Source organism: Stigmatopora argus, chromosome 15 (genome assembly GCF_051989625.1).
Source record: "Stigmatopora argus isolate UIUO_Sarg chromosome 15, RoL_Sarg_1.0, whole genome shotgun sequence".
NCBI lineage: Eukaryota > Metazoa > Chordata > Actinopteri > Syngnathiformes > Syngnathidae > Stigmatopora > Stigmatopora argus.
In genome coordinates, this window is record NC_135401.1 from 9146914 (window position 1) to 9163661 (window position 16748).

Consider the following 16748-nt stretch of genomic DNA (forward strand, 5'->3'; position numbering starts at 1 on the left):
ATTAGCACCTAATTTCTTCAATAGCTCTAAAGGCATTTGACCTATTGACACCAAATTTACATGAAAGATAGGTGATAACGTTGTGTTTATAGAACGCGTTTTTCACGCTGTGCTGGAACGGCATGATGACGTCATCGCTGGGATTTCCTTCAAAGAAGTGAAAAAAACAATGGCGTAATTTTATTTATTTAAAGAGTGACGTTTATTTGTCAATATGGCATCTTTACATTTAATTTAATTGCAATTAAGAATGAGAGGGAGTAGAAGCGCTTGACTGGGATTCGGCGGTGACGTAATCGTCTTTTTTTCTACGTTCATGTGCGCGTCTTTGCCGTAAAACCTGAAGGAAGAGGGCAACGGAAATTGAAGCGCAGCTGGCTTGACTACGGAAAAGAAATAGCGGTTCGCTTGACCGCGATCAATGTTAGGGACGTTTTAATATTGATCGTTGGCGACGTTTCACCATGTGGAGCGTGTTTTTATGGGGGTTTCTGGCTCATTTAGGCTTGAGCGGTGCTTTTAAACCAAGAATTGCGGAGGAAGAAAACAGCGAAGCTAACACCGGAATTGGTAAATATTGCTCGTTTCCTCGTGGTTTACTATTCTATATTTCCGTAAAGAACTGCAAAATAATGCAATAACTTAATGTTCTTTTTCATACGCATGCCTTAATATCGTTTGTTTGTAATATATTAGTTTTGTGCCATTTGCTAAATCGGACGAGTGTCTGCTATGAAAGTTGTGCTTTTGGTTGATCTAGACAAGAAAATCTTCTGTTTTCCCAATAAATAAAGTCATACCGTTTCTAGTTTTTTTTCTTGACTGGTCCCGCTGTTTGCCTTACAGATGCCCTTCACTCCATATTGGCTGATTTTGAGGTTCTATCGGTGTCAGACCTCCAGTTGCACTCTGTGAGGAAGAGGGACCTGCACACCCCATCGCAATTCGAACGCTTAGTCAGCTTCAGAGCCTTACAGAGGTACACGAAGCAATCATTCATTCATTTTCTGACCCGCTTGTCCCCACAAGGCTCGCGGGGGGTGCTGGAGCCTATTCCAGCTCACTACGGGCACCAGGCAGGGAACACTGAATCGGTGGCCAGCCAATCGCAGGGCACGAGCAGACGGACAACCAATCACGTGCACACATACTGGTGGGCAAGTTCGAGTTTTCAACCAGACTACCCTCCATGTTTTTGGGATGTGGGAGGAAACCGGAGTACCCGGAGAAAACCAACGCAAGCCTGGGGAGAACATGCAAACTCCACGCAGTGAGGACCCACCTGGGATCAAACCCACAACTCCAGAACTGCGAGGCCGTCACGCTAGCCACTCCATCACAAAGCAATCAGTCCCCCTCCTCTTGACGACACTAATTTAATTTAATTTAAAAGGATTTGGCACTCAAATCTCGTTTTTCACCATTTCTTATTTATTCCATCCAAAAGAATGTATGTACTACTCGTTTTAGGATATAATTTGTGGTGTATTTTGTGTCCTTTCTAGACATTTCAAGCTTTACTTGACCACCAAGACTGATCTTTTCACTGACAACTTCCGAGCCGTGTTTGTGGATCAACTCGGAAAAGAAGAGAACTACAACATTCGGCGTCAGAACTACTTCACGGGGCATGTGGTTGGTGGGTTGTTAAAAAAATCTATATCGAGTCGTTACCGAGTGTATCCCATTCAATTAGAGCACATTAATACTTCAATTAAGTTGTGTTATTGCAAGAGATGGAGGATTTTTGTTTTTAACAGGAAAAATATTTTCAAACCCAAACTGTTTGTGTTTTCAGGTGAAGAAAATTCTCGTGTGCATGCGCACATTGATGGAGATGAGTTTTCAGCTCACATTCTAACTGACGAAGCAGAGTACAATGTCGAGGTAAGGAGACTTTGCTTGCATTTAGAATTAATTGTGATTTCAAGCATTGCTGATGTCATTTTTTTCCTTCATAAAACCTTAATCACATTAAAAACTGTCATTTTATTGGAAAATTCATTAGTGCAATAAATCAACATTATACAACTGTAGTGCAATAACTGTAATACATTTTGTACATTGTTAAGAGAATTTTTGCAAAAATAATTTCTCAACTGAATTCTAATTTTGTTTTACATTTTTTTACCTTCGTTCTGGCCGGGTTAACTGTTTGCCACGCCTCCACCCTCACGTTCGCTATTGATGGACTGTTTGTTGTTGTATTTCCTTCAAAATATTCCGAAAATGATGCACACAAATGTCCTCACAATAGGATAACGCACGACCACTTGCCAACGAGAAGTACTCTGGAATGAGCGATCGTGGGAGCTAACAGGCTAAGGAAGGAATAACAGCCTACCCGCGTATTGATTGTGGGTAATGAAGTTTTATTCTGAGAAAGGGTGCCATTGGCTATCGGTGTTGTGTGCACGAGTATACTTCATTACCCAGAAAGCCCTCTTTTTGCCCGCGCATGCGCGTTGTACGTTTCCTGGTCGATGCGTAGGAGGAACTAGTCTGAATAAATCGTTCAGTGCTCGTAGATATCTGTTATACACAAAAGAGATGTGGCAAAAAAAGACAGTGCAATACAATGATAAACAGCCTCTCATGTCATGGACACCTGGCTTGGTCGCATCTCAAAATTTTGATTGTATCTAGGGCGAATTATTCGATCGAAATTTTCATCGTAGGTAGAGCTGATCGTAGGTCGAGGTACCACTGTACTACTTACATGTATATCTTCTACTCAATTCATTACAGTGTGGGTAAAATATAATACTCGCGAATAACTGCCATTACATATTGTTTTGATGATATATATTGTCATATCGTACACCACTTGTGGAATGTATTCATGACTTCATGATATTTGTGATTAAATAACCCTGCCTCACCCACCCGTGCTCATTTGTTAATGTCTCAAATATTTTGCCAGCCTTTATGGAGGTTTACAGAGAGCGTCGATGATGGGAGGTTACTGGTGTATCGCTCGGAAGACATCAAGAATCTGAGCCGCATCGCCTCTCCAAAAGTATGTGGTTACGTACACGCTCAGGATTTGCTGCCTGAGTCCATTGAGGCGGGTTGGGACGGGCCCGAGGTGGCAGACAAGATGAACGGTGTGTCTGCTTTTACTTGTCTCTTGTTTTTGGAGCAATTAAATGTCTAGAGCAATATTTCACTTTCAGTGTGAAATATGATAGTGTAACGCATTCAAATTGTTTTCTGTCTAGAAGAGGTCCCTTAAAAGCTGAGAGTGAAGTAGTGGAATATGACATTTTTGTTTGCTTTAAGGGTGGGTTCTTCTGTATTTTCCCCCTGTCAGCAAACCCCTGACTGACAATGGCTGAATTTTGTTTTTATTAACTCATAGATTGCCATTGATTGGATAAAATGTCCAGTTCAGTAGAAATAGCAAAGTTGGCAGTGAATGACATTACATTCACTGCCAGCCTCCTAATTTGAGTTCTGCCAGTGACAAACTCATTTGACTTAAAAGCAGAAGGACAATTGGAAGCTCTGTTTGGATGTCTGTCATCGGCAATTGCATTAAGAACGCTAATAAAAAAGTAATGGTTATTTTTTTTATTGGTGCGATTTAAAAAAAAAATGGTATGGAGTATTTTTTGGGGAGTTTTGAATTGAAAATGTTAGTATTGTGACAAGAGTATAGTGCACACAGCTTGTTTTCTTTTCATTTTACCAAATTGCTCCCTTTTTTTAAAGATTCTCATCACAGAGAAAAGCGGCAGACCCACGACCACAATAAAAATACCTGCCCACTGTTGCTGGTCGCAGATTACCGCTTCTTTACATACATGGGACGCGGACAAGAGAGCGTCACACTTAATTACCTGGTGAGAACTTACATCATCTGCTTTAGCTAGTAAAATGTATTGCTGGCATTTTGTAATAATTCTCTTATTCTCTAACTCTGTATGTTTAGATTGAGCTCATCGATCGGGTCGACGACATTTATCGAAATACGACATGGAATGATGAATTCAAAGGCTACGGAGTGCAAATACAACAGGTTTGCAAGGAATCCTCACCTTTTTTTTGCTGTGCCGCTGCAGGAAGTGATTAAAATAGTGCCTTCCTTTAAACATACATGTTTAAGAGGAACTGGAAGCTTTTGTTTCCGGCTCATTGAGTTTGTTCCACTGGCATTACAAATGAATGGACACAGTGTTTATTGTACTGTGACTAGACTGTTCTCACTCAAAAGATATGCATTCATTATTCAGCCACACTAAGTTATACTCTGGTTTACCCTCAATGTGAAGAACTCTTGAGTACTATTACGCCAAGGGTATTTTGATAGATTATAGTTTACAGTAATAACACCTTGCCATTTTGCAGATCAACTATCTCTGTTTCACCAAATTGTGGCTTGGATCGTCAAATGTATATGAAAAGTTTACAGTGTAGGAACAATAATACAAACGTGAAATGGAGGGAAAAACGGCAAGTCATTATTGTGGAGTATTTCACTGGACATTAGATACAGTGGCTAAATAATAGTACAGAAGAGTTTAAATGTGAAAACAATATTAAATAGACACAATCTACATCATGGTTATTCACATTCTGCGGAAGGTCTTGGAAGCTATTAACTGTGATAAACGTACTACGGTATAAAATTATTATGTCATTTATTGACAAGTCGTGTCTGATTTTTTTGCCCTCTAATATACATCGGCATGTTTTGAAGCAATATAAAAAAATGTTATTATATGGAAATATTGTCACTGCCAGATGATCATCCACAAGGAGCCCACTAAGCCTCCTACTGGCCGCCCTGGCACCAACTGGGTCCACTACAATATGAAGAACAGCCCAGAGAAAGGGAAGGAAGTTTGGAATGTGAAGAAACTTCTGGAGGTAAATGGGAAACAACACTATCCAGCACATCAGTACATCAAATTCTGGTATATTAACTTTTCATTTGTCTCCAGCAATTCAGCTCGGACATAGCTGACAACGCATCGGTTGTGTGCCTGGCCCACCTGTTCACCTACCAGGATTTTGACGAGGGTACCCTGGGCTTGGCCTACGTGGCTCCCTCAAAAGCGCATGCTCTTGGCGGCCTCTGCCCAAAACGTACGTACAATGGCCCTGTTTTCAGAAGCCCACGATCTAAACATAGGCTCATGTTTGGCATATTTTACCCATTTTTTGTGACCTCTGTGTGCGGGGCAAACACTTCTCTTGTTTGCTTTTCCAGCTTATTATCCATCCCGGTCTACCAAGAAGCCCAGTTACCTCAACACAGGCTTGACCAGCACCAAGAATTACGGCAAAACTATCCTCACAAAGGTCTATAATATGCATTCATTTTCTGTACCACTTATCCTCGGAACTGTGAAGCCAACGTGCTAATCACTCGTTCACCAGACCGCTGGTCTATAATATATGAATATTATTACAATATTCATGGTAAGTCAGAAATTAAGGATTGACAAACATTGAGCATCGTAAATAAATTTAGTTCAACTGAGATTAATTAGGAAGCTTTTCAATTTGTAAGCTTTTTTTTAATTCTTTTTTTTTTTTTTTTTTTACAATGAACTCACTTGGATGATTGTTGTTGTTATCAGGAGGCCGATTTGGTGACCACTCATGAACTGGGTCACAACTTTGGAGCTGAACACGATCCGGACAACATTCCATATTGTGCTCCCAGTGATGACCAGGGAGGGAAATTTGTCATGTACCCAATTGCTGTGAGCGGAGACCATCCCAACAACAAGGTTGACACCTCAACCTCCTTTTCTTTCCTCCTAATCCACATGTGTCAAAGTGGCGGCCCGGGGGCCAAATCTGGCCCGCCGCATCATTTTGTGTGGCCCGGGAAAGTAAATCATGAGTGCCGACTTTCTGTTTCAGGATCAAGTTAAAATGAAGAGTGTAGATGTATATTACATTTCCTGATTTTCCCCCTTTTTAAATCAATAATTGTAATTTTTTAATAATTTTTTTCTGTGTTTTTAGTTCAAAAATCATTTTGTAAAATCTAAAAATATATTAAAAAAGCTAAAACAAACATTGTTTTAGATCTATAAAAAATTGAATATTTAGGGCTTTTAATCCAGTTCTTTTAATCCATTTATATAAAAAAATCTAAATATATCTAAAATGGTCCGGCCCACGTGAAATCAAGTTGACGTTAAAGCGGCCCGCGAACCAACCCGAGTCTGACACCCCTGCTCTACTATATTTTATTCCTCAAAAAGTTCAAGGAATACACAAATATTTTTTTCTGTGAACCACTGAACTTCACATATTGATGTAGGCGACTTATCAATTTGCCAGAAGGCTTGCGGAAATTCAAGTCAAAATTTGGGCGACAGAAATGACTTAATTTGATGCTGCTGATAGTGTTGAGTTGATTATGCAAAATAATAGTGTGAAAGCCAGTTTCAGCTGAGCACCTTCCATTAAAGTCGTGTATGCAGTAACAGCAAACTGGCCTGAACTTTGGCTTCAACAGTAATATTTTTAATACTTTTTTTACACACAAACTTTAAGCATTTTTTTGCGTATGCTTTTTAAAAGTAGATGAATTGATTTAGAAAATGATTCTTATTGCAGATCAGATTTAACCCATCCAACTTTTTCAGCGTTTCTCCATCTGCAGCAAGATCTCCATCGGAATGACGCTGCGTCATAAGGCACATGTGTGCTTCAAGGAAAAAAACAGCAAGGTGTGTGGAAACTCCCGAGTAGAGGAAGGCGAGGACTGTGACCCCGGCTTGCTGCACCTCAATGACGATCTTTGCTGCACATCGACCTGCAAGTTCAAATCGAGTTCCCAGTGCAGGTATGAAGTCTCACACAGACCAAAAATAATTGCACTCTTCATTTAACCTTTTAGAGGGCATGTGATAATTTTGCCAAATAAAAAAATACAATATAAAAAATATAATTTTATTAAATGTCACAATAGAGATAATGTACATATAATTTCCTTTGATATTGGCTCATTTGTTGAATTTTGAATGAATAAAAACAAAAATAAACTCTGGTTCTATCTCCTGTTAACATTCTCAAGTTGAATTCTATTTATTTAATGATTCTTTTTAAAAAAAAAAAATTAATGTAATGCTATTTCATTAAGTGCTCTACAAAGGCATACATTTGCACATTCAACTTCTCAAATCTCACACCTGGACTTTTCTCCCACAGTGACCGAAATAGCCCTTGCTGTAGAAACTGCAAGTTTGAGGTTGCAGGAAAAACGTGCCAAGAGAGCATTACTGCTACCTGTAAGGGCGATGCCGCTTGCACAGGTTAGTATAGCGCCACCTGCAGGCCTCTTTCAAACAAATGTACCAACGTGGCTTTGTAACACTGGTGATCAACCAATTCTATAAAGGGCCAAATGGGTGTGAATTTTCCTTCCAATTGATGAAGAGGACACATTTTCACCAATCTGAGTGTAATCGGTTGATTTCAGCAGAAAATTCATTGGGTAAACTGTCTGCTCTGTATTGGTTGGAACAAAATCCAGGACCCTCTTGGCCCGTTTGGGATTGGTATAACACCCCTGGGTTAAAAGAACCAACACTTGAGATTAATGACCCTGATTTTTTTTTCAAGGCAACAGCAGTGAGTGTCCTCCACCTGCGAACGCTATGGACAACACAATTTGCGTTGACAACGGCCGGTGTCGCAACGGCGACTGCAATCCATTCTGCGAGGCTGTGCAGAACCTTCATTCCTGTGCCTGCAATTGTAAAACGCACAGAACAAACCTCTTTTCTGTCTTTTCTGATCCAGTGTGAACAAAAATCTTCCACTCTTTACATATGCAGCAATAGAGAATTCCTGCAAAGTCTGCTGCCGGGGTCCAGATGGCACCTGCTCGCCATTCATCTTGTCCAATGGCAGCTTCCTTTACCTACGTAAAGGGAAACCTTGCACTGTGGGCTTTTGCGACGGGAACGTAAGTGCGGGAACTGCAGGCAAGATGAGATACTGTCACGTTCCAGTTTGTTGATGGTGCTGATGTTTTTGCAGGGAAAGTGTATGAAGCAGGTGCAGGATGTTATTGAGCGTCTCTGGGACTTTATTGACAAACTGGATATTAATACATTTGGTAAGTGTCATGCTAATATTTTTGATCACAAACAATGTTCCCTCTAAGCTGCGCGCGTGCGCAATTGCGCACTACTCTCTTCTCCGCGCAGCAGCAATCATATGGCGCGCACCAAAAAAATCCAAACTTTTTTTTCCTCCTTTCCCCATGATGGCGCCGTTCACGCGGTAGCCAGTGACAGTAGCTCTTTCCACGCTTAGGTTTTTCGTGTTTTACAGCCCTTCTATCTTTTTTTAATTACATTTTAATATTTCTTAATACATTCCTTTTTACTTTACTGTGCAAATAGAAGAAAAGCGGTGAAATCGGGTGAGAGCTGTCTAAATCTGCTGTGTGTGTGTGGTCGTTTAGGCATTTGGGTGATTACATTCGTGATTCACGAATGTAATCGCCCAAATGCTAGCAGGCTAATGTGACGTCAAGATGCCCTTTCCCAAAATGTACGAAATTGGACCTTAACAATGAAAGCATGAATCATTTTTTATCATCTTTTGTGTTCATGTCCCTTCATTAGGGAAGTTCCTGGCAGATAATATTGTGGGTTCTGTTGTGGTGTTCTCACTCATCTTTTGGATTCCTCTCAGTATTCTGGTTCACTGTGTGGTAAGAACCTCACAATATATTTACTTGCACGACTTGTACTTCTTTGACATGTTTGACCTCATCATGTTTCTGTTCCCTTAAAGGACAAAAGACTCGACCAGCAATATGAGGAGAACACAATGTCGCTGTGTCGCCCAATGAATGTAAGTATAGGATTGCTTACATGCTCTGTGTGCATTTTAAAATTCAATTTTTGAAGGATAATGAGCTGAGTGTGAAGCAGTTTAGTTCAACCAGTCAACCAGGCACGAAACGCAGGTGTATGATCTTTATGGTATTATCTATATATGCTTTAAGTTGCAAGATAGACAACTGAAAAAGATTTCAGATCGTCATTTTTTTTTTTTTTTGCCCGAGTCTGGAGCATGCCTAGATTACAGGGAGTCATTGTTACGACCAAGTTTTGGTAACGTAGGTTGAGGACATCATAGCCTCGCTGTAATTTATTAGCTGCAGGGCTCTCTGTCCGTGTGGGCTGTAAATGACCCCCTTTTTTTGGGGATCACTCATGGCTTTTTTTTTACTGGAACTGCAGCAGACGCTGGAGGTTTGTAGTAGAGCGCCAGTCGTAGGTGAGTGCGTGTCTCATGACTTGGTGTCGCGTTGCCATCCAGTTCATGATGATGACACGATGCATGGTCTGTGGGCCCACGTTTGGGATACTCCCGCACTCCTTTACTCCTTGACGTAATTGCTGATCACCCACAAAGTCACTTCATGATCGTCTCGCATGGCATTCGATCAGAAATTACCTCAAGAATGCAAGATTGCATCTTTGGAGTATTCAAACAGAATTGTTGTCATCTGTGAAATCGGATGCAGTGTGTGTGTGTGTCCACATTTTCAGTTTGCATCTATCGTTAGCAGAGCAGGGTAGTTTTAAATTTTTTTAACAACTTTTGTCTTGACCCCTTCTGATTTTAGTTGTTTTTTTTTTTTTTTTGCAGTGTTCAAAAATTGGTTGTTTTGGAGGGACGGGGAAGTTAGATATTCCTCATTGAGCTCTATCTAATACAGTTTCAACAATATAGCTGAAACATTGGACATTTATCTGCTCTCATTTGTGAAAGGCTAGTTTAAAAATAAAAATGCACTATTTAAAAAACTGTCAATGTAAAAGGGTATCAAAGTGAAATGAGCAAAACATGAGTGCATTTCTGTTTTTATTCGTTTTAATTTTATTATATTATCAAAATGTTTCCACCAAGAAGTTGACTTTTACTAAGCAAGTATGTGATTAGAATCTGCATGGAAGCATTATTTCCAATTATACCAAGATCATTATGTTATGACAAGTCATATAAAGTGAATAGTTTTCAGAAATTAAGACAATTTTGCTCAGCAAGTGAAATAGAAATTCAGAGGGTCATGAATTTGTGACCCGTTACAATCCTGGCAACAAAAGCCTTAGATTTAAAGCAAATTATTTGGCTTGGTGGAAATTGAACTTTAATACCTTTTAAAGTGATTCTGAGTCCATATGGAACAAATCCCACAAGCATCTTTTTCATTTCCCCAGCAAGAAATCCTGAACAACATGGAGTCGGCGTCCATGCGGATCGTCAAGCCCCCCTCTTTCTCCTCCGCCGGCCCGACCGCGCCATTTTCACAGCACCCGCTCTCGACCGCCGCCGTCTCAAATCCGACACCCGGCCCGAGCTACGTGCCCACGCCGGACAGCGTCGGCGGGCTGCGGATGGCCACCATCCAGGAGGACAACGGCAGCGACTCTCACCCGGCAGAGGAGCCGACCCTGGCGGGCGGCGTTTACCCAATCGCAGGAGCCTACTCGTCGGCTATGAGATCCTCCTCCGAGGACGGGAGCGATCAGAGCCCGTCGGCTCGGGAGAGGCGGCGCCTCAAGCGCCAGGAGTGCTTTGACTCCAAAGAGACAGAGTGCTGAGTCCAACCATTAACTTCAATTTATATTCACACGGATGTTTTTTCTTTTGTTTATTTTTAAATGAAAAGCCATTTGACCATTTTGGTGACGTGCATTTTAACTCATTGACCGTCCTCAACCGTGACCGGACGTTTGGTCCCCGGACGTTTGGTAGAACAGACATTTGGTAGAACGGACGTTTGGTCGCCGGGTTCGCTCGCTGTCAAATTATGACAGAGTTTACTGTTGATATTTTGATATTAGATATTTAGATATTAAACTCACTGTTTCTCTCTCAAGATTATAATTTTGAGAGCTGGTTTCAACAGCAACAACCCGGCGACCAAACGTCCGTTCTACCAAATGTCCCTTCTACCAAACGTCCGTTCTACCAAACGTCCGTTCTACCAAACGTCTTTCGACGAAACGTTCGAGTACCATCATCAACGGCGGTAGACGTCTAATCTGTTTTGAATGTTCAAGTAAAATGGATTGGACTTCTACCACACTAGAAAATGAGCATTAACAGCCAGTTCATTTTTCGACGACGGGCAATGAGTTAAAACCTGTATATGACACCTTTTGTCTTCACTCAAAGAACTCATATGAGCACGACGTTACTCGTGAACCAAAACTATAATGCTGTTTGTTTCCTACTATTGGTTATATTAGTGAGGACAAAGAGCATAGTAGTAGTAGGTGAATGAATCTTAACCATCTCAACATGCTCAAATGACTTTGCATACTCCACTCAAGATGAACCAGCTCCCGTTGAAGTATCATTTCCTGTTATTGTACCTCAAACACATTTTAGACAGTATTCCCTTACCACTAGGCACCGACCGCGCTGCACTTTGAAACCATTCCCACTGCGTATTGGCATACAGAACCACTGGAGGAGTGTCTTACTGTACCGCCATTCTGTCAAAACCCACGTCCAATTGCCTATATAATTCATTCAAATGAATTGGGCAGTTATTGCCAATTTCACTGCTTCAGCACAAGTTTAGTTTCAGATATTTAAATGCTCATCTCAAATATGCAGTGGATTACCGTATACTGGGTTTTAAAATGTCAGTTTCCGCCCGGGCTGCCATGGCGCAGTTGGTTGCGCGAGTTGTCCCGGGACCTAAGGGTCAGCAGGTTCGATTTCAGGCTACGACTGCCCGCTGACAAAGTGCCCTTGCGCAAGGCACTGAACCCTAACTTTGCAGCAGCACCATTGGCGTGTGAATGTGTAGTTGAATGGGTGCTACTGTGAAGTGATTTTTGAGCATGGTAAAAAAACATGTAGAGAAATGCGCTATTTAAGCAAGCACTCTCCATTTACTGTCATTGACTGCAAAACACTGTTGTGCCTTTCTTGGACTGTTGTTTCCCCTGGACCAAGGCAACAAAAAAAATGGAAACCCTGTTGCGAAGCTGTGATGCGCTCCATTAGTTCTTTTTTTTAATTTGTGTGCTTGTCAACTTGTAGTCAGGATGTTACGCCATTGTAGCTTGCTATTTAAGTTTAGCCTAAACTCTAGGCTATAATAGCAATGGCTGACATGAACTGTATGGATGTGAAACACTTTTATTCATGCCTTGCATTAGTACTTGTACACATTAATAAATGGTTTGTCAACTGAAGTGTGATCGGAAATTGGGATGGTGTTGGGAATACGAGTCCTCACGTCTTTTCATTTTGTTCTTCATTGTTCACACAGAGGCTGTTCTCGGGGATCAGGGCGTCCACGTCCCCCCAGTAAGGCAGAATGAAGGGCAAATGGGACACCCTCTTCTCCAGCAGCTCCCAAAGGTGCTGCGTAACAAACTGGTTGCCTTTCTCAGAAAGGTGGAGGCCATCTGACAGGTAACCTGTGAAGTCCTGTGGAGATGAAAACCAAAAATAATTTTAAGAATTTCATAACAGCTAAGAATTAATTGATAAAACGTAAGGCTTTAATAAAACAATGTTCACGCTCCTGGAACATGCACAGTTAAAACCTTTTAATTCTGTGACTAATACTAGAGTGACAATACTTTTTATTCATGTTGAGCACTGGTGTCAAAGTGGCGGCCCGGGGGCCAAATCTGGGCCGCCGCATCATTTTGTGTGGCCCGGGAAAGTAAATCATGAGTGCTGACTTTCTGTTTTAGGATCAAATTAAAATGAAGAGTATAGATGTATATTACATTTCCTGATTTTCCCCCTTTTAAAACAATAATTGTATTTTTTTAATGCATTTTTTCTGTTTTTAGTTCAAAAATCATTTTCTAAAAGCTAAAATAAACATTGTTTTAGATCTATAAAAATTGAATATTCAGGGCTTTTGATCCAGTTCTTTTAATCCATTTATAAAAAAAATATCTAAATATATCTAAAATGGTCCGACACCCCTGATGTTGAGTTTTTTCCCTTATATATTTTGAACCTAATTATAGAAGCGAACGTAATGTGGTTGTAATTTATCCCACTGGGAGATGCCAAACATGAAAACATGAGGTTCCTCAATTGTATTTTTCCTTAACGCAACCTTCGAAAGACTGACAATTTTTCACCAATTTTATCCCTGCCTCTTTTGAAATGCAACGCAGTAGCAACGAAGTGAATACATGTGTTAGAACATACCTGTCCACCGTTCGTCATGAGCGTCCACAGGTCCAAGACATCGGAGCCGCATTGGTCAGCCACCTGGACGCACGCCTGAGCGTACTGGCCCGCCACCGAGTTGAGTCGATTGAGCGAAAAACCTCACGCACACAAACATAGTTCAATTTTAATGCAGACGCAGATTTACGTTTAAAATCTACCTTTCTGCTTGCAACTTTTCTCCCAAGCCGCTTCGTGGATAGCCGGCGGGGTGATGAAGATGACTTTGCCCGGTGTGACCCCCACCGCGTGCAGGTAGCTGCTGATGATCTTCAGGTTATTGGAGTATTCGTCCAATGGCACGTGCTGCTGAGGGTTCTCATCTGCGAGGTAATGGCAGCCATTTTGACCGTGCTTGGTTTGTCATTATACAACATTATTGTAAATTATAACATCATTTGGAACCATTTTCATCTGTGAATTTGTTTTTTTAATGATTCTGCGCTCTATGGACGATAAATAATTTACTCACCAATTAATACATTTGGTCAAAGTTGTTAGATTTCATCATATACCATCCATTAACTCATTAGCTGCTGTTAACGATCTCTGCCAGTTCAAATGAATTGGACATCGAGTCACAAACAGATTCACGGCAGAAGGATGCTAAGAGCCGCATGTGGCTCTGGAGCCGCAGCTTCATCAATGCAGTGGTTAAATTAGCCACTTTTCATTTAGCGACAAAAGAGTGGTTAGCGCACCAGCCTCACAGTTCTGGGGTCGAGGGTTCGATCCCAGGTTGATCTTCACTGTGCGGAGTTTGTATGTTCTCCCTGAGCTTGCGTGGGTTTTTCCGGGTACTCCGGATTCCTCCGACATCCCCCAAAAACATGCATGATAGTCTGGTTGATCACTAAATAGCCCCTACGTATGAGTGAGCGTGAATGGTTGTAGTACGGCTCTTTGTGCCCTGTGATTGGCTTGTCACTGATTCAGGGTGTCTGCCGCCTGGTGCTCGTAGATAGCTGGGATAGGCTCCAGCATCCCCTGCGATCCTTGTGAGGATGAGCGGTTCATAAAATGAATGAATTTGTGAGATGATGCAACAAAAATGTAATAAAATATTCTCTTCAACCTTTCAGGGCGCAGTCGTTGGCTCCAAAGAAGACAGTTACTGCTGCAATGGTTCCTGCATCCTCTTGATTGAGCATCCTGGGAAGAATAATCCTTCCCCATCGCGAGTTGTAGCCCGACAGTCCTCGGTTAACGACGTCGCACTTCCTGGTTGAACAACACGCATTTAAACCGAATAATCTAAAAATATATATATATAGTTATGAAACAACCTTGCCAATTTATCGGCGATGGCTGAGCCCCATCCGTGCACTTGGAAAGAACCCTGAAAGAAATGACAAAGTGAGCTAACAAAAGCATTGTGGTGACGCATCTGAAACAAAACCAGTGATATTTCTTTTAAAAAAAATATTTCACTGTTTACCTGAGTGATGGAATCACCGAACAAAATCACTTTAGGCCAGATTAACTTTCTACTTGTGGACATGGTCGCTTGGGTTTGTTGACATGCCATTCATTCGCGCTCAATGCTCTCTAATGCGCATGCGTGCGCACGTTCAAACTTTCGCTTTGATACAATTCTGATGACGTAAATTAAAAAAAATGTTGACATATTTAAAACTCGCTTATAAAAAATACTATATACCAGCTGTTCGTTTAGGTTTTGGGGAGAGTAAAAAATAAAACTTATGGCCGTCATTGACAGCCAATGAGTTAGAGATTTTATATTTATATTAAATATTGATTAAAATCAGTTTAACGTGTAATTTAATTGTAATTTGAATATTTATGGCACATTCATTTTCAAATCAATATTTCACAAAATCCGTTCTGTTTTTGTGTATTCATTTGCAATACGTAAGACACCCACAACAGATGAGGGCGCTGTTTCAAAGATTTCAACTTCCTGTTTGAGTCCAAAGATGGCGGAGGTCATGCTCCGATCGAGCAGAAGAACTTTAAACATTTCAAACAAACTAGTATATCACTATAGGCCACTGAAACCTCCAAGAAAAAACCACGGAAATGCTACAGTGATTTCATCCTGCTTATCCGGCGGCCTTTTATCCGCCGATTTGAACCACAACCGACTGCGGGAGGACGTAAAGAACCCAAAGGTAACCGTTCGCGTTGCACCTGATGTCAATGGACGTGCTGTTAAATGTTCCCTCGTGACAAAAGATGAGAAAATAGCCATTTGCCGACACCGTTTCATCTGGCAGGGCCACGGCGACCCTTTAGCTATTTTCTTCCCGCAAATCAGCGCTCCTCGGGGCTCTTGTTGGGGACATTTAACGTTCACCAGGACTTATGGAAACGGCGACCGGGAGGAGCCACTTTACCGAAGCAGAAGGGGCTATTACGACATCCTCGGCGTGACCCCGACGGCCAGCTTGGCCCAGATCAAAACGGCCTACTACAAGCAGTGCTTCCTTTACCACCCTGACAGGAACGCCGGCAACGACCAGGCCACCGTGAGGTTCTCGGACATCAGTGAGGCCTACGCGGTGCTGAGTCACAAAACCCTGCGGAGGAAATACGATCGCGGCCTCCTGAGTCAGAACGATCTTACCACCAAGACTGGGGCAGGACCCTCCGCCTCCCCCACCGCCACCACCGCTACCACCAAGGCCGATGGATGGAGCTCTTCGACGGTCGCCCGACGGGAGCGCATGTTCGACTTTGACGAGTTCCTTCGCTCGCATTACGGCGAGCAGCTCCAGAGGGATAAAGACACTCGGCAACGGAAGGAGGAGAGGCTGAAGAGACAGCGGGAGACGATGGCCGAGAGGAACAAGGAGAGCACCGTGGAGTTGGGTGTCGTTTTGCTGCTCATGGCCGCGATAGCCCTGATTGTCACCTTGAGGAGCGCGTCCAGATGATTGGCTCAAGCGCGCAGATTGGTCGCATCAGGACCATTTTTCACTTGAATCCTGTCCAGGACACAATTCGCCGTCCGTTGGTCATAGCTTGGCGGACGTGAAGAATGAATTTCAAAAGAACGAGCAGCAGCGGTGATCGGCTCGATTCCGATAGCGTTTCAATGCAACTGACGGCCGTAGACGTCGAATTCAGTTGAAATGGGTCGGCTGTCTATGGCAGGGAAAGCGTTAATACCTCAGATTTTGGATGAAGTGGAATTATATGATTATTACATTAAAATTTAGTGACCAGATAATCTCAAAATGTTGTTGGATGAACAATTCATGGTGATTTCTGGACATTACTGTATTTTGTTGGTGACTAATATGGGTTCAGTTCATCTTACAGATTTTATCAAATTAATATTTTCAAATCACTTAATATATTCGACAGAATTCTTTGTGGGCCCCAAGGAAGTGCAATACTTGAACGTTTCTGTAGCATAAGATCATTTTGATGTTATCATATTTATTAAAATGACATTGAGCCTTTTATTTGGGGTAAAATCAATTTGTCATCCTGATATTTAGATAGTAATAAATAAGCCTCACTTGGAAAAGCACTCTTGTGTGTCCTGTCTTGCATTTAATTATCTTCTCAAT

At 41.7% G+C, this 16748-nt stretch overlaps 3 protein-coding genes across 4 annotated transcripts; 2 read left to right on the top strand and 1 right to left on the bottom strand.

Moving 5' to 3' along the window:
* Positions 1-323: 323 nt before the first annotated feature.
* Positions 324-10676, top strand: adam17a (ADAM metallopeptidase domain 17a). Of its 2 annotated transcripts, XM_077620910.1 has the most exons (20): positions 324-570; positions 847-979; positions 1506-1639; positions 1799-1887; positions 2924-3107; positions 3715-3845; positions 3935-4021; positions 4747-4872; positions 4947-5091; positions 5216-5307; positions 5589-5741; positions 6612-6811; positions 7177-7280; positions 7591-7725; positions 7806-7936; positions 8011-8089; positions 8604-8692; positions 8776-8835; positions 9228-9264; positions 10212-10676. In XM_077620910.1, exons 1-20 carry the CDS (start codon positions 465-467, stop codon positions 10571-10573), a joined length of 2577 nt encoding a protein of 858 aa, XP_077477036.1. In that variant the 5' UTR covers positions 324-464; the 3' UTR covers positions 10574-10676. The 2 variants fall into 2 exon arrangements, with proteins under 2 accessions (XP_077477036.1, XP_077477037.1); XM_077620911.1 differs by lacking the exon at positions 9228-9264.
* Positions 10677-12125: 1449 nt separating this feature from the next.
* Positions 12126-14855, bottom strand: iah1 (isoamyl acetate hydrolyzing esterase 1 (putative)). The gene is made up of 6 exons (XM_077621001.1): positions 14648-14855; positions 14496-14548; positions 14285-14430; positions 13371-13532; positions 13189-13310; positions 12126-12444 (listed from the first exon to the last, which is right to left on the bottom strand). Exons 1-6 carry the CDS (start codon positions 14735-14737, stop codon positions 12247-12249), a joined length of 771 nt encoding a protein of 256 aa, XP_077477127.1. The 5' UTR covers positions 14738-14855; the 3' UTR covers positions 12126-12246.
* A 244-nt stretch (positions 14856-15099) lies between these two features.
* Positions 15100-16708, top strand: LOC144089997 (dnaJ homolog subfamily C member 30, mitochondrial-like). The gene is made up of 2 exons (XM_077621277.1): positions 15100-15341; positions 15447-16708. Exons 1-2 carry the CDS (start codon positions 15147-15149, stop codon positions 16104-16106), a joined length of 855 nt encoding a protein of 284 aa, XP_077477403.1. The 5' UTR covers positions 15100-15146; the 3' UTR covers positions 16107-16708.
* Positions 16709-16748: the final 40 nt, after the last annotated feature.